The 21,646-nt window shown below is 34.2% G+C and overlaps 3 protein-coding genes across 3 annotated transcripts; 1 reads left to right on the forward strand and 2 right to left on the reverse strand.

Moving 5' to 3' along the window:
* The first annotated feature begins 2,320 nt into the window (after positions 1 to 2,320).
* Positions 2,321 to 7,590, forward strand: LOC120341048 (zinc transporter ZIP1-like). The gene has a single exon (XM_039409478.2). The coding sequence runs from the start codon at positions 5,300 to 5,302 to the stop codon at positions 6,485 to 6,487; it is 1,188 nt and encodes a 395-aa protein (XP_039265412.2). The 5' UTR covers positions 2,321 to 5,299; the 3' UTR covers positions 6,488 to 7,590.
* A 3,927-nt stretch (positions 7,591 to 11,517) lies between these two features.
* LOC120341065 (uncharacterized) lies at positions 11,518 to 14,006 on the reverse strand. The gene is made up of 6 exons (XM_078119998.1): positions 13,634 to 14,006; positions 13,374 to 13,507; positions 12,909 to 12,979; positions 12,663 to 12,728; positions 12,454 to 12,549; positions 11,518 to 12,070 (listed from the first exon to the last, which is right to left on the reverse strand). Exons 1-6 carry the CDS (start codon positions 13,757 to 13,759, stop codon positions 11,910 to 11,912), a joined length of 654 nt encoding a protein of 217 aa, XP_077976124.1. The 5' UTR covers positions 13,760 to 14,006; the 3' UTR covers positions 11,518 to 11,909.
* A 4,005-nt stretch (positions 14,007 to 18,011) lies between these two features.
* LOC120341064 (uncharacterized) lies at positions 18,012 to 20,820 on the reverse strand. Its single transcript, XM_039409497.2, has 6 exons — positions 20,658 to 20,820; positions 20,397 to 20,530; positions 19,929 to 19,999; positions 19,665 to 19,730; positions 19,456 to 19,551; positions 18,012 to 19,061 (listed from the first exon to the last, which is right to left on the reverse strand). The coding sequence occupies exons 1-6, from the start codon at positions 20,772 to 20,774 to the stop codon at positions 18,901 to 18,903; spliced, it is 645 nt and encodes a 214-aa protein (XP_039265431.2). The 5' UTR covers positions 20,775 to 20,820; the 3' UTR covers positions 18,012 to 18,900.
* Positions 20,821 to 21,646: the final 826 nt, after the last annotated feature.

Consider the following 21,646-nt stretch of genomic DNA (forward strand, 5'->3'; position numbering starts at 1 on the left):
TGAGCTAATTTGGAGGCTATATACCAAATAATGAAAAGATTCTAATGAAGTGTAAAACTAGAAGAAATCATATTGATTGTATAATAAGCTATATACCTACTCATAGTGATATGGTCGAGACTCTAGGCTAGAGATATGGTAAACGAAGTGTAAATATGGATCGTTTTGTTATTGGACACGAAATGGACTTATGAATCGTTTTCCTATTGTGTTGTTGTTGGTCTTGTTATTGGGTACGGAGTGGAACTGTGGATTGTTTCGTTATTATGTTGTTCTTGTTCTTTATGTTTATGACTTCTTCTTCCTATCGTTTAAAAATAATCGCCTTCTTATTTAATTACTGGACCAATTGCTTTGTATTTTTCGCTAGAAATCTTTAATTTTATATATTCCAAATATTTTTGTGATCTATACGGGACTTGTTTTTTGTGTGACATTTCCAGTATCGGTACCCTGGATAGGGGGCTCCTGAAGTATGCGAACCAAGATGGCGGACATCGGAATGTAATATGTGTACTAGGTTAGGGTTAGGCCATAATTTTAGGTACAAATACTACGAGAGGCACTTGGCTAGTCTTCGAACTCATAGTAGGACTAAAATAAGGGAAATTGGAATAAAATTATGGCCTAACCCTAACCTGTTACCCATGTTACGTTTCGATGTCCGCCATCTTGGTTCGCATACTTCAGGAGCACCCTGGATAGTCGAGTTGTCATTGATGAGTTGTCCTCTTCCTAATATGGCTACTGGTAAGGTACCGCATATGATTTTCGGGGAATTGATGCTAAAATATTTTGTTTTATATTTGAGCGTAGCTCTCATGTCCTTGTTTTATCGTATTTTTCTTCCTAGCGTCATGAAATAGTCGCCTTTCTCTTTAATTGCTGGACTAATTGCTTTGGAGTTTTCAGTGGTTAAAGATTGTATTCTTTGCTGGTAGTTATTTTAAATTTTTCTGTGGGCTCTATGGGACTCGTTTTTTGTGTGCCACAACGTCATTGAAAATTGCGCGCCTTGTGGCGATTCCGCGTTTGCGGTAGTTGTGAGGATTGCGGGAACGGTACTGTGACAGATTGCTACTTCGTTTTGGCCTTCAGTGTCCATATATTTGAGCATCGCTCTCTTGTTAAACTTAGTTATGTACGCCGTGAAACACGTTTTGGCAGATTGACTTCGTTTGACATGAACTTTTGTGCTAAGTTTTAGTAAAATCTTACCAAAATAACCAAATTATTCCTATATAATAGCATATTTATACACATCTTTTAGACGTGTGAAATAAGCAGGAAGGAGAATGTCATATTCATGTTGATCCGATGATTTGTAATTTTTGAAATGTGATTTCCGACAGCAGTAAAATTTCATACTGATATAACAGCAGGATCATGGGAACACGGCACGAGAAATGAACCTGCTTTGGAATGTAAACAAACTATGATGAACTATTTTTATTCTTTGAAAATTTAAAATGCGTTCCAGTCTGCTAAAATATCAATAATTTTGCGACAACTTCTCATCTAGTCCAGTCCACATTGCGCTGTGTTTTCTTGTTTCCTATCTTTTACTAAGATTTTCTGTTAGCTTTTTATATGAACAGTGAGAAAATTACATTACTTCATTATAAATAATTCATGAATCTTGCAGCACGCTAACACAAATATATATATATATATTTTTACAACGTTTCATCTGACCGACGTCAGACTTCTTCAGACAAATAATTTAACTGCAACAAGAAGGGCATTTGCATGCATATTTAAGCAATGAGTATCACATCATTGGAGTTACGCATATTATTAAATTTATAAAAGCATCAATTGACGAATATTAATTAGCCGTGGGAGACTATGATATAAAGTTATTAATGAGTTTTTTTGTTTGTTACTAATCGATCTTGATCGGTCAGTATGTTGATAGGTATTTGTCTGTCTGTCTGTTAGATGCACGCGATTTTGGATGAATTATGTCGTATAATTAGCGAGTTTTTACCTAATTAGTGATGAGACACGCGGTGTCACTATAGAGTCATGAATTGAAACCGCAGTTTCGATTGATAAGTCGTCGGTCTCCGACCGATATTCTCGTTTCATGTTTGGGTATGTTCGCGGACTAAAGTGTCAGTTTTTATATTGTGTGTATATATATATTTTTATGTTTGTGAACAGTTATGTTGACCCTTGTCAATCACTCGTTTTAGCAAAACGAGTTGAACAATCCACAACATTCTTCGGGTAGAGACTCCTCTCACTTCATGCAGTCATATGTGCTTGTAGTTGTTTGTGTGTTTTGTGTGACAAGATATAGTAACTTAGTAAAGAAAACGCATACCGGTATCGTTTCATTATATTCTGTTCCATTCTATTCGAGTCTGCAGCAGAAGTTTTATTCCAAGTTTTCTTTTCAGTATTTTACAACTAGAGATGGTTTGTTTGTCTTGAGTATTTTTGTACGGGTACGGTACCGTAACTGTTTCGTAATTTTTCTATCTCGACTTATTGCATATGAAAAAACGAAAACCTCGAATTTTATTGCTGAAAATAGACTTCGTCTTATTTGCCAGATCTGCAGATTGACTTACCGTACCCGTATTAGGCGAATAATAGGGCACGGTATTCAGAAATGGAAATCCCCAGCACATCCAAACAGTCATGTGACGTATGAGCATGACGTAAGGTAATTGTTTTATTTACAAGGAGAAAATTATCAAAAATAGGCCTATTTGTCTCGTGACCTTGGGCTGGGAAACTAAATAATGACTGAATGATGAGATTGCCAAGTCTAAATAGTTTAGTACATTAGTGTCAGTTTTTGGCTTAGAAAGTAGGGATTTTTAAAGTGAATCTAATAGACTATATTTAAGTCTGATAATTCAAATTTTCGATTTTAGGAATAAATTCAATAGTCCAGTTCAGGTATTTTGTAGTCCCACAGAAATAATACAAATGACTTCATTTAATTTCTAAAAACTGTAAAAAGTCTGAAAGTAGAGAATGAAATTGTTTGTAACAGAAATAATAGTTTCAATTATATAATTTTTTGATAAATTTTTTTTTTTTAAATTTCTCTTAAGCTAAATTTGCTGACCTTTGATGGCGTAGTTAGAGCTGGCCATTTCAAGTCGAATGTTCAAATCAGTTCAGGCGAAAATTTCGGATCGCGGTTATTTTTTTTGCATTAAAACCATATTTTTTGATGCAGTTCTGAGATATGACTCTTGACATATTCTTTCTAATGAGTTATTGATAAAACATGTTTTTTCATTGTGTGTGAATGCTCAGCGAACTGTCTGAGTGATGGATTCTATGTTTTCAGCAATTCATGTGTTGAATGGACCCATTAGAATAAACAAGTCACATACACTTACATCCCAAGTATTCAAGATTCAATTTGAAATATTATTGGATTTGATTCTGATATTATGAGTATTCGAAAATGCCCAGCCCGGGCCATAGTGCACATCTCAACACTGGGTAATAGCAATCACTTGACTTGAAATTTAATGTTTCATCTCTGTTTAAGTGAAATTTATTGGTCAATCTTAAATTATTTCTATCGGCAGTGTATTTTTTTTGTCAAATTTGATAAAAATAATCTAATTGTCGGATTTGCATAAGTCTCAAATAGATAGATGTCTCATGTAGATGTTTTTAAACCATATTTAGTTTTTTTCATTACAGTATAGCCTACACCTATAAACCATATTCATAATTATGTTCGTTTTCATCAGTCTCCTAATCAATTTTAATGTTCTTGTTTAGTGTTCATACATAAGTTGTCTTCTATCTGCATGACAAGCCTAGGTCCGTGACTGTAGTTGGCGTATTTTTCGAAAGTATGTGAGATTTAATATCATACAATAATGTGAAGCCAATTCTTACCTACATCAGATAAGTCCACATATTCAGATCATTATATTTATGTAAACTCCAAATAACCTAAATAGGAAACAAAATGATCAAATTTTTCATATGGCCCAACCGCCACCATTTATTATTAACTGATGTCATTCTGATACCTATAGCCTATTGTCTGTTAGTAACACTAGGTATGTACGATTAAATTATAAACAGAAAAATTTGTACCACTTTTCTATTGTGCTAGGTATATTACTCACATCTCGATTTGGAAGGATTTTTTTTGTGAGTTCATATCCAAATACGAAAAATGGATTGATTCATACATTGTCTATAATAGTATTTGTAAGCGATATTTTAAACCAATCTTAATTGTTCTGATTGTGTGGTTATTCACAAAAATGACCATTTCAAAAAATAACTCAAGTAGTTTCGGGGTTGAATACAGAGCAGTACTAAGTGAATAACAAAAAACAACTGACTTCTAAATTTTGGTTGATGCTCATTACCATTTCATATATTAACATCATTTATTTATTCATTATAATAACATAATTCAGAATAGTCAATTGAATATTGTAAACTCGATAAGTGATAGAAAATGCTCATGTTTGCTGCATAATATGACCCAATACACGTTGGTTGGTATTTGTGTTGTGAAATCTACTTGCAATATATTATCTGTACACATAAATTATTTATATCACCATACTAACATAATCGATGAGGTTCATTCAATTGAATTATTGTAAACTCAATAGGCTCAATGGCAAATAGCACCTTCCAAATTTTTTATTTTCCTCAATCGATTATCTTAGTTTTTGTGTGTTTAATTTTTGAATTTTCATCTGATTCAAAAAGAACACTGTATAAAATTTAGGCAATTTCTCATATTCTTTTTTTCGTTCAGTGTCTAGATTGTTTTAGCTTTTATTATTTTATGTGTGAAATATTTGTCCTCTATAAAGTCAATCACACGCACTATCCTTTGTGGACATTCCTTTTGTGTTTCAAAATATTGTCCTAATTATATATGATGTCATTCAAAGGTATTCATGCCCAGATGAGCTTTTAGCGTTGCCATCAATTAACATCGTCGCTTGGAATCGCATTTCGAGCCATCGGTGCTTGGCGTGACAACCGACCTCTTTGTCTGACATTTGTAGTCGTGTATACGGCACTTGTTGACATTTAGTATCAATGATTTTAATAGCCCTCAATTTTGTTTATTCGTGACTTTTGATGCTCATTTAGATGGAACATTAAGAGCGATAGTTTATATTTGCTCATAAAATTTACTCGTATCACTTTGTTGGGTGAGAAGTTGAGAACCGACGACGATGATGTATTAACCTAATTAGATTGCGATTTATCGGCAGTTTACTGAACGATGTGAAGGGATAGCTGACTGTATATTCATATGAAGCTCTAGCGGTCGCAAGAAATGGATACTTTTGTAGTTAAACTTCTTTCAGCGTCCTTGCTATGGATAATTAGTCTATGTTTTGGAGTTGCTTTGCCGTATTTGCTGTGGAAAATTTCTTCTAATAACCAAAGAAAAGACTTTGAAAATTCTGACGAAGGAAGTGACCAAGATGCAAACGAATCGGAAAATTTGATAGTTTATGGAAATATTAATCGATGCCACAGCCCCACAGGCCGATGGAACCGTGTTGCGTCATGGATAAGAGTGAAGTTCACAAGCGGAAGTTTTTTTAGTCTGGTAAACTGCCTATGCGGTGGTGTGTTTTTGGGAGTCAGTTTGCTAGACCTCATGCCGCAATCCAGAGCCGCTGTTACGGCAGTCTTGGAACAATCCAAAACTGTGACCAGCTATCCCGTGGCAGAGTTCATTGTGTCACTCGGACTTCTGTTAGTCATGATAATTGAAAATGTGGTAACGGAGTTCATTCCATCGAACAATTCTCGGACGTCTTCATATTCATCTGAACGTGACTCAAGAACGAGGGTAGAGGAAGAACATGTAATAGGATCAGACCTAGAACTTAGTGTTTCTTCATATCGCATGTATGTACTTGTAGTTACACTGTCTCTTCATTCCATATTTGAAGGTTTGGCCATTGGTTTACAGAAAGAAATTTCTACTCTTATTCAGCTATTAATAGCGATATGTGTACACAAAGCTGTACTGAGTTTTGGCATAGGGTTGCCTTTATTCGAGACTTTAGGTCGCGTGGGTAAACTTCACACCGCTATGATATGTTCCATAATATTTTGTACTGCTTCACCTCTGGGTTGTTTTGCTGGGGCTTTTGTATCTACGGACAGGTTCAACTCCTCGCCCGGCGCCTCGATAGCCAGCGCGTTACTACAGTGCTTAGCGACCGGTACCTTTTTATACGTTACTTTTGTAGAGGTCATACCTCGAGAATTTTCGCACCATGCCAAACACGGCTCAAAATCAAAGCATCCGCCTAGAAAAAGAAATGATTTAGCAGGAGACAGCAATGATTCTGCCCTAGCTGGCCACAGCGATGATTTGGCTGAAGTTAGCATCTCTAATTCGCGGAGATCAAGCGTTTCTAAAACGCAAACTAAAAAGTCGCAGGTCCTAAAATTGCTTGCCTTATTAATAGGATTTGCTATTGCATCATCTTTACAATTTTTATGACAAGATTTCGACACCACAAAACTTTTTGACTACACAATGTGATCATATTATTATTACGTACTTTTATCGACCTATATAACTGTGTATGTACGATTGACTGTTATTTCTTCATTTTCGATATACTGTATTTGATATATGGCTTCGGTAACTTTTCACCGTGTATGTTATGATACGAAATAGTGCCTGATTATGCGTGTTGATGGGTCATAGTTGAATTTAACCTTTTTATTGCCACATTCTTTATACACACTGATAGAATATTGCAATGGCTTTAAATTCAAAGCTCTTTTTTGATAAATTGTGGCGCATGGTAAAGATTTCCAAACTTTGTTTGATTTCGACCAGGTAAAGCGTTGTTATTCATCTAATGTTTTTTCTCCAATTCTCTAACAATTGTAGCAACATTTTGTATTCAAATTAAATTACGAAGAAAGCACCTTTCATTAACATATGCAATTTTATTAGTAATATCATAGAATCTGTACCAAGATTATTATATATGTAATTTTATGTTGAAATTTATTCACTGTTTTGCATTTAGGGTAAAATCTTTCATTATAACTGCATATTATGGAATCTGATCAATAAGATGTTATATAAACTCTCTATGAATGTATTGAGCAAAGAGTAGTTATAGCCTCATATTCCCCAGAAGGAATAAATAATTTATACTTCACCTTGGGTAATCGTCTAATATTTTTCTAACAGTGAAACTCAATTGTACGTTCATGTCATGGAATTTGTGAAAGGGCCTTCACATAACAAGTTTTTATATGTGAATGATTCACTCTGATATTTTATTACAGTTCATTTGGACATTTCTATCTATTTTTTCAAATGGTAATTTCATAGGATGTGCCCGTTGGGAGGTGGTAGTTCATGTAATGACTATTATTTAATGGCATAGAATAGTTGCCTTTGTTGTTACTCATTGATGCCGACGGACTGGTGATTCTTGATTTTAGATATTTCCTCAACTGACGAACCAACTATCAAACTGGAACGAATGTTTGAGGAGTTGTTATATTTCTATAAATTTATAACCAGTTCAAAAATTGTCAACCAATTCCGTGCAATAAATGCCATAGTTTTGAAGGGTATAATTAGTTTTATTGCTTGTTGATTTATCGATCGGTAGCGCTCGGTGCGTCTGCCAACTGATATTAAGCATAGCGCTTGTGGAAAAATATGACATACAGTTGTTCTCGGGTGCGGGTGAGCCTAGGGAAGTGGGTTAACAACGAGATTGATTGGTCAAGTCAAGGTTTCATCGTAGAAGATTGAACACATATCTTAAGTTAATGTTTCATGGAATTGTTTTGTTAAGAATAATATTTACGTCTCGAGCTGCATACTTACAAACTGCTGCGATCTCCCGCGCAAAAAAGTTCTTACAGGTCATTGTTATAATCGCGTCTTTATCGGGGATCTGGTAATTTCGAAAATTTGGCGAGGCAAGATGAATGCGCAGCGAGAGAGATTTCGATAATGTTTTGAAAGTCATTTTTTTTACGAATCGTGGTATTATTTATAATCAATTTGTGCTTTCGTACGAAAAAAGTAATTGCTTACCTGAAAATGATCCGCTGCAAAAACTGAACGCTAATAGTTCATAAACGGCGCGTTGATGGCGTGTCAAGAGATGCTGACTAGATGAAGGGATTTTTCACATACATGTTACGAGTAGGATAATCCTGAACAAGCATTTTATGGCGCTCCTGAAGTATGTGCACCAAGATGGCGCACAACCTGAACCCTAACCTAGTTCACATACTCTATTCAGGTTGTGCGCCATCTTGGTGCACGTATACGTTGAAACAACGTATCTGCAATGTAGGTAATCATATTGAAGGAAATCCAATAAATGCTCTACCTATATGCTTTTAACCTTTAAAGACTTATGAAAAATAGCATTTTATTTAATGTATCATTAGAATTAAACTAAAATAAAATTCTCATACTACGTATGCTTTATTTGCCGTCAGGTGATGTTTTGATCGCATTTTTGGCGGAGTTTACATAAGTATTTGAAGATGCACAAGGCTAATCGAATAATAGGTATAGTACATGAGATTAACGCAGGGATGTCAGTCATTGGCAAGCAAGAAGTGTTGCACCGAATGAGACCAACGTATCGGGATGGTTCCATTACATTTGAACCCACGTACATTTGAACCCATGACAATTGCACCTGTATGCTATTGCACCTATGGAATTTTTTTTGTTTCACGGATAGTTAAACCCATACTAACCCTAACACATGGGTTTTAGCACCCGCATATAGATTGAACTCGTGGATATACGCATGGGTTCAAATGTACGGTCACCTATCGGGATATACGCTAAAATCAATCTAGGTTTCACAGTATAGTGGTGATATATCTAACACACAAATAACCGAAGAAGACTAATATTATCACAAACATAGACTGAATGTTTCAGTGTTTTTCAAATAAGAACGCTATCCCACCAAAGGACGTGCAGCATATACCAACATGATAAATTAATCTGTATATTTGTAGAGTTGTTAGATTTTCACATACAAACGCTAATCAATTCAGGTACTTAAAAACTACGATTTGTAACAAATTGTTGAAATAAAATCACTAATTTTTTTAATATGCCATTCTATAAGTTCCAGTGTTTTCATCGCTCTGGAGTGATGTAGATATGTGTTTCACATAGTGATATGATGATGAAAAATCCACCTTATTTTCAAGAATCTTGTCGTTTGTTATAAATATGAATTTCAATCATCCTTTTTAGGCACCAAAGCGAAAACCCCATTCTTTCATGGAATTCTACATATGTAAAAAAATATGAGCATAAATTTCATTCGTCACAATTAAAGTATAATATTGATTAGACGGCAGGCTACAAAAACGTTGAAACAACGTGTTAGGAATAATATTTACGTCTCGAGCTGCATACTTACAAACTGCTGCGATCACCCGCACAAAAAAGTTCTTACAAGTCATTGTTATAATCGCGTCTTTATCGAGGATCTGGTAATTTCGAAAATTTGGCGAGGCAAGATGAATGCGCACCGAGAGAGATTTCGATAATGTTTTGAAAGTCATTTTTTTTACGAATCGTGGTATTATTTATAATCAATTTGTGCTTTCGTACGAAAAAAGTAATTGCTTACCTGAAAATGATCCGCTGCAAAAACTGAACGCTAATAGTTCATAAACGGCGCGTTGATGGCGTATCAAGAGATGCTGACTAGATGAAGGGATTTTTCACATACATGGTACGAGTAGGATAATCCTGAACAAGCATTTTATGGCGCTCCTGAAGTATGTGCACCAAGATGGCGCACAACCTGAACCCTAACCTAGTTCACATACTCTATTCAGGTTGTGCGCCATCTTGGTGCACGTATACATTGAAACAACGTATCTGCAATGTAGGTAATCATATTGAAGGAAATCCAATAAATGCTCTACCTATATGCTTTTAACCTTTAAAGACTTATGAAAAATAGCATTTTATTTAATGTATCATTATAAGAATGCAACTAAAATAAAATTCTCATACTATGTATGCTTTATTTGCCGTCAGGTGATGTTTTGATCGCATTTTTTGGCGGAGTTTACATAAGTATTTGAAGATGCACAAGGCTAATCGAATAATAGGTATAGTACATGAGAAGTCAGTCATTGATGTCAGGGATGTCAGTCATTGGCAAGCAAGAAGTGTTGCACCGAATGAGACCAACGTATCGGGATGGTTTCATTACATTTGAACCCACGTACATTTGAACCCATGACAATTGCACCTGTATGCTATTGCACCTATGGAATTTTTTTTGTTCCACGGATAGTTGAACCCATACTAACCCTAACACATGGGTTTTAGCACCCGCATATAGATTGAACTCGTGGATATACGCATGGGTTCAAATGTACGGTCACCTATCGGGATATACGCTAAAATCAATCTAGGTTTCACAGTATAGTGGTGATATATCTAACACACAAATAACCGAAGAAGACTAATATTATCACAAACATAGACTGAATGTTTCAGTGTTTTTCAAATAAGAACGCTATCCCACCAAAGGACGTGCAGCATATACCAACATGATAAATTAATCTGTATATTTGTAGCGTTGTTAGATTTTCACATACAAACGCTAATCAATTCAGGTACTTAAAAACTACGATTTGTAACAAATTGTTGAAATAAAATCACTAATTTTTTTAATATGCCATTCTATAAGTTCCAGTGTTTTCATCGCTCTGGAGTGATGTAGATATGTGTTTCACATAGTGATATGATGATAAAATCCACCTTATTTTCAAGAATCTTGTCGTTTGTTATAAATATGAATTTCAATCATCCTTTTTAGGCACCAAAGCGAAAACCCCATTCTTTCATGGAATTCTACATATGTAAAAAAATATGAGCATAAATTTCATTCGTCGCAATTAAAGTATAATATTGATTAGACGGCACGCTACAAAAATTATATTATAGATGGCGCAGTGGCCCTATATCATATCAGATATATAAAAAGACATAATCACATAATGGTTTACGAGATTTGCCATCACAAAATTTATCACTCGTATCAACGAGGAATGAGAAACCCCATTCAAATATTATTAGAAAACCTGATAAAATATAAATAATCCACGAAATCAATACCATTCTAGAAAAATGTTTAGGAATATGATGGTATGGTTTTTAGCGTCAACTACGCCAAATATATGATTCAAGGCAGTGGTTCTCAAACGGTGTGGCACGCCCCACAAGGGGGGCTTAGTCAATCTTCCGAGGGGCGTGAAGCTAATTAAAAATATAAACATTTGTTAGACTTTATCTTGCCCGCCTTATTTTGAATATTTGCATTTCTTCATTTGGGATATTTACGTTCTGTCCATATATTTCCAACGTGTTTTTTGAATAAAACATACTTTCACCTTACTATCTGTTAATTGTTATTAACTTATTGTTAGCTAGTTATTTTTGTGGTGGTTTGCGAAATTTGACAAATTTTGAAAAGGGGACGCGGTCTGAAAAGTTTGAGAACCAATGATTTATGAAATTTATGGTATGATTTTAGGAAACAACTACGCCAAATTTATGATTTAGCGATTTGTTCGCATTTTGTTTCTATATAGTGTACTCCTATTGCGTTATCCATATCACGCGAACAATAGAGCTTCAAATTTATTGGCAATTCATAATTAAATTGTAATTAATAATTTATTTATACCAGGATAACAGTAATGTGTAAATTAAAATAAATTATACATGTAATTTAAAATTGCTCGATAAATCGTTAATGTGCAGGAACACATATAATGTAATTTCAATATTTTGCAACTAGCTGTCTATTTGAAGTTGGACTTCACTTCATCCGAAAACACAAATGGACATTTTCAAAATTGAGTTCTAGATTTTTACTGTTGGTTTATTTTGGTATTTGCAAACTTTGGCTCCAGTTTGTTTCTGAACAGGTTGAACTATGAAAGTGGGTAGATATTCCGGCATCGTGAAGAACATTCATAAATGCTGCAATTTGTGACAAAGTTGGGTTTGGACTCGGGAAAAATCCCCATACAAACCTATGTTCTGAAAAAACAAAAAAGTGCAAATTGAATATTGCATTAGGTTACAAAAATGACAGTGTCTTAAATGGATGCCATCAAAATTTCGACACTAATTATATATACGGAAGAAAATTGTTATTTTCCAACAGTAAGTTTCTTTTTTTTCGCATCTTTTGTACAAATCACCCGTCACTAATGCAAAAATGCGAGATTTGATAAAAAAATACCCGCCACGTTTTAAAATAAAAAAATTAGTTATTATCCAGTTGGGGTTAGGAATGATTTGAAAATTTAAATTCTCAGCGCAATCTACATTCCTAACCCAAACTCCAGCTATAGATAATCACAAATTTTCGTATTTTAGCGTTGTCGGGTACTTTGTACAAAAGATCCTCTTTTTCATACCATTATCTATTATCGGATCCGGTGGACAGATGAAGCCTGCAATATAGTTTTTGTAGTCAGTCAGAAACACCTGGTTTCCATCAGCTACAACGTGATCTGTTTAAAAGTAGAAAAGGGAATGTCGTTATTTGTTGACAAACGCAACACTAACAGCTATTAATATTACAGTTTCAATTACGTGTAATTTTTACCGTATGTATACTATTTACCTATACGTAGCACTGTTTTCTCATCAAGTCCGTTCGATTCTCTGACGTACTCAGCGTGATCAAGTTCTACAATGATACAATTTGTGTTAATTTACTTGAAGTAATGCAAAGGTAATGAAATCACTGTTGCTGTACTAATCTGCTATTTTTTAGTAAGAAATATATAACAAACACCTATTGCAATATCAAATATATGACTATTTGACAAAGTTTATGAGCATAAACATAATATACTTATCAAAATACCTCTCTCCGATTTACTAACGCGATAAATTCCGTTTTTAACGTAGTTGAAATGGTTTTCAAATTGCACAAATCTGAAAACAAGGAAGTCTCTCAAGTTTATAAGTGATTTTTCCTTTTTGTATGACGTGTGAGCATCTGACCAAAAAAAGTCTCATTTACTTCAATCCTGGTCAGGAAATATTTCAAGTGTTTCATATTTTATATGTTTGCTCATGGCCCCAAAGGAGGTATTCCTAAATCTATTCAATGAATTACATAAATAGTTTTGTGATTTTCTTGTTGCAAAGATTGCAACACCGACATTGGTATGTCAGCGGGACCACATCTTTTACACTTGAAATTATGATGAAATGCAGAACAATTTGTCTGGACTTCACCATCAACTATCAAGTAAATTTTTCAACAAAAGGGTTTGTGTTATAGAGTTTGTTAACTCTAATATCTGAATTACTTATAAGACTTTACCTGTCACCATGTTCGGTTAGAACGACTCCAAATCCTGACGTCGTAGAGGTGAAATTACTAAATCTTACACAAGTGATCGCCGATGCTGTGATATCATTTGTCTGCAGTCCGGTATACCATGATGTATTGGATAGCTATAACATTGAAGACATTAAAAAACTAGTTTGCTATCCTCTAAACTACAGAATTTTTCCGAATTCAAACAACAAAATCTAATAGATTATAACAGTCATAAAAAATGAATTTCGACACAAACCTACCCTTTCCACATCAAGCTTCTTTCTCATTTCAGGAAGAAGACATCTCTCTGATTCGGCTGCACTCAATTGCACTGAACTCAATAACGATAGTAACATTAACAGAGCACTTGAAATCATGGTGACCATAACGGAAACCCACTTCTCAAAATTACCCTTACAATGACTCTATATAAATAAAGTAAAAATCAATGTGTTGAGCGTCCTGATTTTGTGTATTCCACCAATCAAAGTAGCTTCACGTATTCGGAAGATAGTTAATTATATTGGTTAAAATGACAATTGTGTCTTTCTATATTTGCACTGTCGACTGTGAAGAATTTTTTAAAACTGTAATTTTATCAAATGGAACAAAACAAAAATGAGTTGCACTCTACAAAGATGTAACTCAGATGTTGCTGTATAATATATCGTATATAAATCGTCCAAGCCGTGCCTTCATTCTATTTTTCTGAGAACTGTGAATGATTTAATAAACGTGTTCCTGACTCATTGCTTTGTTTTTTCATATATGTTTACATTATATCAAAATTAATTGCAAATTTTTTATGCACTGTGAAGGATTAATATAAACGTGTTCCTGACTCATTGCTTTGTTTTTTCATATATGTTTACATTATATCAAAATCAATTGCAAATTTTTTATGCACTGGCACAACTATCAAATATGAGCCGACAAAGTATAAAATAGCTCTTGCAGACGCATTAGGGTTTTCATATCGAACGTTCGTTTAGTGATTTTAAAACCTTTTATAATCACAATGTATTAAATTGTCTCATTTAACTCGCTAGAAGTTTGGCAGGAATGATGCAAGCAAATAATTATTAAACATTTTAACGTACTTGATTCTTTTCGATCATTTTTTCTGGCCATGTACGAGTCACAATAAAACTATTTCAATTCTTATTTTAATTTTGGACTGGACCATTTTCTTCAAAATTCAACGAACCTTTTTTATTGTGTAGAAAAAGCTAAAGCACACAAATCTAATAACCATGTAAAATCATAAATCTCATTTTTATTTTTACTACTGCTACCACAATCACAATCGTAATATGGCGTTGCTATTAATTTTAGGTTGGTTAAAATCATCCGTTCTTTACGGATTAGGTCATGTTGCATGTTTATTAAATGTGAACAGCAATTTTTGTTACATATTTCAACCAATATAACATAAAAATATACGATGGGCTATAATAAATGCGGCGGGCGCACATTGCATTAAAAAAGTTAGAGTTTTGTTTTCGTGGAATATGACGAATGTGAACAATGGATAATGGTTTCAAGATATAGCATAACTGTTTATTTTTCGGACTTGTGCGAAACCTGCTTTTGAATTCCATTTCGTAACTTTTAATAACGCTGACATATATGGTACTGCGCAAGATATTTGGCAACAACAACTGTATGCTCCACCGACCAGCTCTCAATTGTCAGGTTGACATCCATTGCATCACGTAGAATCGATGACTCAACTTTGGCGGTGCGAAGTGATATCTGAAATGGATACAGCTTTGGCATTTCCAAATTTTCGTGTAAAGTGGTATAAAAAGTGGTGACACCCGCATCGATATAATAAATTAGAAACAAAACACATTATTGACCAAAACCTTGACATGCCTTTCATATTCCATGTAAGTGAAGAAATCGTCTTGAAACTAGTGCGGAGTGCGGACCTCCCTGCTGTCCTGAGTTTAAAAACTGGAAGTAGTAGCTTAACTGCTGGTTTTTGTTCAGCGGTCATGGAACAGTTATCGTAATATGTCCTGATTGTCCGCACCAAAACAAGTTTATCCAGCCGCATTATTTGGACAATCTCGAGCTCAATGACCCGTTTGCTTACAGTGGGGGCATGGCGTGGAATGTGATGGAAGAGCTTGTGCACGACGTCAATCCCGGATTCTATGCCTCACTATCACGAATTTGAAACAAGAGATATTGGAACCTAATGATACGCGAGATTCTCACGTATGGGCTACTAAGGCCTCCAGTCGTACTAGGCGTTTTAAAATCTCCCTGATAATATCAGCTCCCAATGTTACCTCGTCCTCATCGGTAAAACAGGTCGTCACGGTAGCCTTCGATTTGGATGCTGCACTCACGGGTTCCTGTGAGCTTTCATAATATTGATATCTGGTAGCCAACGACTTTGCAAAGACCAATGTGCAACGAACCTTGTCGTCCAATTCCCGCAAAAATTAAGATTTTGCCAAATCTTTTCTATTCGCAGGTTTCAAGTACGCAAAGCAACACCAAATTTATTGTAGTTTTCTTTAGCCAACGCTGAATAAAAGCGGCTCAAAGCGCTTTAATACCACCTTCCACTTCGGAATATTTTTTAAAATGGCGTCCATTAGACTCAAAGCATTCACGTTTGTCCTCATACAATTGTAATAAATGACTCCAATTTCGACCAAAAGCAAATAATTTACTCTTTTGAATATCTTTTTCAAATCTCGAATATATTTTGAATTGGGCCTTGGGCCAAAAGTTAAAATCTGCCTGAAATTCGTCTGTCCTGTGGAAAAAGAAAAGTCCCATGTCCCGCCTTCCTAGATTGGTTACTTTCCACGAACATTTCAAATTGAAGTAAGTTTAATTTAATCAATTTCACACTTTTTGATCCCTCTCATATCTACGGAATCGTTATAATCCTTCGGTATGCATTATTTCTTTATTTTGGAGTGAACAGCGGGTATTTAATTTGAAAAAAAAAAATTATGCTTTATTTTAAGCAATAGTTAGAGTGAGTTCAAACCAGATACTATTTTGACATTAGATGAGATATAACTTAATTGGGCCCGACCAGTATATCATGAATATGAAGAAGTAATGCTAAAATATTCTGATATCAAGATCGCTTTAACTGACCAATGAATTTAAAAGATCGACGGACAAGCTTGATGGAATGACCTATTCTCTTGCATCATATAAAGGTGTATGAATTAAATACGACATTAGCATTTAGATCAAATGTCTGGCATCACATGGGTCCCAAATACAATTTGTTAAAATGAAAGTTTTGGCTATGCTCTCGCGTCCCATGAAGCTTACTAAATTTAGTTTTCAGTGTCTCTATCATTTTGTTTTCAACCGTGTGTGGCATGCGCAGAGAGTTTTTGCAATAGCGTCTCAACACAAAAATTTGAGAACTATTGCTTTACGACATCTAAATTTCCATGTTTTAGTTGCCAAGATAATGTATATAAAACCTATTTCGGCATTACTACCATGTTATTCTTATGTTAATTGCATTTCTACATGTTTCTGTTACAGTGGTCTTTGCATAAAAATGACATTTTCAGTTGAATCGTTTTTTTTTATTTAACAAACTGATAGCTCAACATTAATTTATCTCCATTAATAGCCGTTTTGGCGTTTCTGTAAGCGTAAGCACACTACTCCGAATGGTTAACGAGCATGACCTTATCCTGAAAATAATCTGGCGATGCTTTCTTGATTAATCAATAAGTAAAGTGAGTAATGATAGATAGCACCAATCTGATTGGTCTGTATACAGTTTACTGCAAATGGCCAAAGAATAGCTTTTTATTGAGTGCGACTGACATTGTACGCATCGTTACGCACAAATAACATGTAGGTAGGGGCTTGTCACTAAATGATGTGGATATCACAATAATTTATTACATATACTTCAGACTTCTTGATATAAACTCCATTATAGAGCTCAAAAAATGCAAAAGAAAAAATGTGTCCCAACCTTTCCCACTTTGCCCTACGTCACTAAATATACATGAATATGTAGATCGAGTTGATTATAAGTCCAAATGACATTCGTTGTGTGTGTACATTATATGAATGGCTTCTTAAATTTGTAGTATATACATATGACATTTCTCGAATGTCTTCATAAGTATATTTCGTAGTCCATATGAGCATATTGCATTGGCTGTGTATTAGCATTAGCCTACTCGATTGGCCATATATTTATATTAATTAGGCTATATATGCATATGATATTGACTTTTGTATGTGAATCACTTTCACTTGCTGTCTTTATGTGTCTATTGAGTGATCTACTTGGCTGTGTATACACATGACATTGGCTGTGTATGTATATCACTATAATGGCGGTATTTGCTCATTAGTTGGCGGTATATGAATATGACATTGGCTGTATATGTAATTTAGTTGGCGCTATTTGTATATTTTTGGCTGTATATGTATATCACGTTACCAACCCTACGCATGTTTTGATCTCATTTTCTGGCGGAGTGTACTCAAGTATTTGCAGATGCACAAGACTAATCGAATTAAATGATTTACTTGACTGTGTATACACATGACATTGGCTGTGAATTTATATTACTATAAAGGCGGTATTCTACACATATATGTAATAAATATGAGCAGAAATTTCATTCGTCACAAATAAAGTATAATATTGATTATACGGCAGGCTACAATAAATTATATATATTATAAATGGAGCAGTAGGCCTATATCATATCAGATATATAAAGACATAATCACATAATGGTTTACGAGATTTGCCATCACAAAATCTATCACTCGTATCAACGAGGAATGAGAAACTTCATTCAAAGATTATTAGAAAACCTGATAAAATATAAAATAATCCACGAAATCATTACCATTCTAGAAAAATGTTTAGGAATATGATGGTATGATTTTTAGCGCCAAATATATGATTTAAGGTTAGACTTTATCTTGTCCGCCTTATTTTGAATATTTGCATTTTTCCATTTCGAATATTTACGCTCTGTCCACATATTTCCGACGTGTTTTTCATACTTTCGCCTTACTATCTGTTAATCATAGCTTATTGTTAGCTAGTTATTTTTGTGGTGGTTTGCGAAATTTGACAAATTTTGAAACGGGGACGCGGCCTAAAAAGTTTGAGAACCAATGATTTATTGAATTTATGGTATGGTTTTAGGGAACAACTACGCCAAATTTATGATTTAGGGATTTGTTCGCATTTTGTTTCTATATAGTGTACTCCTATTGCGTTATCCATATCACGCGAACAATAGAACTTATATATTTGCAATTCATAATTAAATTGTAATTAATAATTTGATTATACCAGGATAACAATAATGTGTAAATAACAATAAATTATACATGTAATTTAAAATTGCTTGGTTAATCGTCAATGCGCAGGGACACATATAATGTAATAACAATATTATGCAACTAGCTGTCCATTTGAAGTTGGACTCTACTTCATCAGAAAACACAAATGGACATTTTCAAAATTGAGTTCTAGATTTTTACTGTTGGTTTATTTTGGTATTTGCAAACTTTGGCTCCAGTTTGTTTCTGAACAGGTTGAACTATGAAAGTGGGTAGATATCCCGGCATCGTGAAGAACATTCATAAATGCTGCAATTTGTGACAAAGTTGGGTTTGGACTCGGGAAAAATCCCCATACGAACCTATGTTCTGAAAAAACAAAAAACTGCAAATTGAATATTGCATTAGGTTACAAAAATGACTGTGTCTCAAATGGATGCCACCAAAATTTCGACACTAATTATATATACGGATAAAAAATTGGTATTTTCCAACAGTAAGGTTTCTTTTTTTCGCATCTTTTGTACAAATCACCCGTCACTAATGCAAAAATGGGAGATTTGATAAAAAATACCACGCCACGTTTTTAAAATAACTAATTTGGTATTTTAAAACGTGGCGGAGTATTTTTGTTGTCGAGTTCAAGTTGAGAATAATTTGAAAATTTAAATTTCCATTACAATCTACAACTAAACTCCAACTAATTAATTACTAATTTTAATCGATGGCGAGGGCTTTGTACAAAAGATCCCCCTTTTCTTACCATCATCAAATGTCGGGTCCGGTGGACAGATGAAGCCTGCGATATAGTTTTTGTAGTCAGTCAGAAACACCTGGTTTTCATCAGCTATAACGTGATCTGTTTATAAGTATAAAAAAAAATGTCGGTATTTGTTGACGAACACAACAATAACAACTAATAATACTACAGTTTTAATGACGTTTGATTTTTGCCGTATGTATATTATTTACCTATACGTAGCACTGTTTTCTCATCAGGTCCGTTCAATTCTCTGACGTACTCAGCGTGATCAAGTTCTACAATGATACAATTTGTGATGATTTACGTGAAACAGTGCAAATGTGATAAAAATATTTGTTACTGTACTTAACTGCTATTTTTCAGTATGAGCCATATAACTAACATCTATACAAATTTGCAATATATATTAAATATATGAATATTTGACAAAGTTTATGAGAATAAACATAATGGACTTATTAAAATCAAAATACCTTTATCCGGTTTACTGATGCGATAAATTCCGTCTTTAACGTAGTTGAAATAATTTTCAAATTGCACAAATCTGAAAACAAGGAGATCTTTCAGGTTTATAAATGATTTTTCCTTTTTTGTATGACGTGTGAGCATCTGACTAAAAAGTCTCATTCGCTTCAATACTGGTCAGAAAATATTTCAAGTGTTTCATATTTTATATGTTTGCTTATGGCTCCAAAGGAGGTATTTCTAGTATAATCTATTCAATGAATTACATAAATAGTTTTGTGATTTTCTTGTTGCAAAGATTGCAACACCGACATTATTATGTCAACGGGACCACATCTTTTACACTTGAAATTATGATGAAATGCAGAACAATTTGTCTGAACTTCATCATCAACTGTCAATTAATTTTTTCAACAAAAGAGTTTGTGTTATAGAGTTTGTTAACTCTAATATCTGAATTACTTATAAGACTTTACCTGTCCCCATGTTCGGTTAGAATGACTCTAAATCCTGACGTCGTAGAGGTGAAATTACTAAATCTTACACAAGTGATCGCCGATGCTGTGATATCATTTGTCTGCAGTCCGGTATACCATGATGTATTGGATAGCTATAACATTGAAGACATTAAAAACTGAAACACTAGTTTGATATCCTCCAAAATTTCGAAGAATTCAAACAACAAAATCTAATAGATTATGACAGTCATAAAACAATGAATTTCGACACAAACCTACCCTTTCCACATCAAGCTTCTTTCTCATTTCAGGAAGACGACATCCATGTGAGGCGGCTTCACTCAATAGCACTGGACTTAATAACTGTAGTAGCAGTAACAGACTACTTGAAATCATGGTGCCTATAGCGGAAACACACACTTCTCGAAGATACCCCTGCAATGACTCTATATAAATAAAGTAAATATTAATGCGTTAAGCGTCCTGATTTTATGTAATTCACCAATCAAGGTAGCATCGAGTATCCGTAAGATAGGTAATTATATTGATAAAATGACAATTCATTTTTTTCCTTATTTGCTATATAGATTTTATCAAAAGGAACAAAATTAAAGCGTGTTGCACTCTTCAAAGCTTCAAGTCAAATGTTGCTGTATAATATACTATCCAGTGTTATAAAACGTCCAAACCGTGCTTTCATTCTATTTTCGTGGGAACTGTGAATGATGTATCAAACGTCTTCTTGACTCATTGTTTTGTTCTTTCCATATATGTTTACATTATATCAAGTTCAATTGTAAATTCTTTATGCAATGGCAATTGGCACAACTCTCAAATATGAGCCCACAAAGTATAGAATAGCACTTGCAGACGCGTTCGGGTTTTCATATCAATCGTTCGTTTGTGGTTTTAAACTTTTAATATTCACAATGTATTAAAATGTATGTGTGAGAATGAAGTGTGCCAGTTTGGCAGGAATGAAGCAAGCAAATATTTAAGCATTTTAACAGACTTGATTATTTTCGATCATTTTCCTGCCATCTACGGGTCACAATGAAACTATTTCAATTGTTATTTTAATTCTTGACTAAATAATTTTTTCAAAACTCGGGAACCTTTTATTATTGTGTAGAAAAAACCAAGAGAACACAAATCTAATAACCATGTAAACCTGTTTTGCTTTTTTTTTTCACTTCTTATTTCAAAACTCCAAACAGAGAACTACGCACAGGATATACGCAAAAAATCATGTGCAGGTTGTGTCTACG

The sequence above is a fragment of the Styela clava genome, chromosome 14 (genome assembly GCF_964204865.1).
Source record: "Styela clava chromosome 14, kaStyClav1.hap1.2, whole genome shotgun sequence".
NCBI lineage: Eukaryota > Metazoa > Chordata > Ascidiacea > Stolidobranchia > Styelidae > Styela > Styela clava.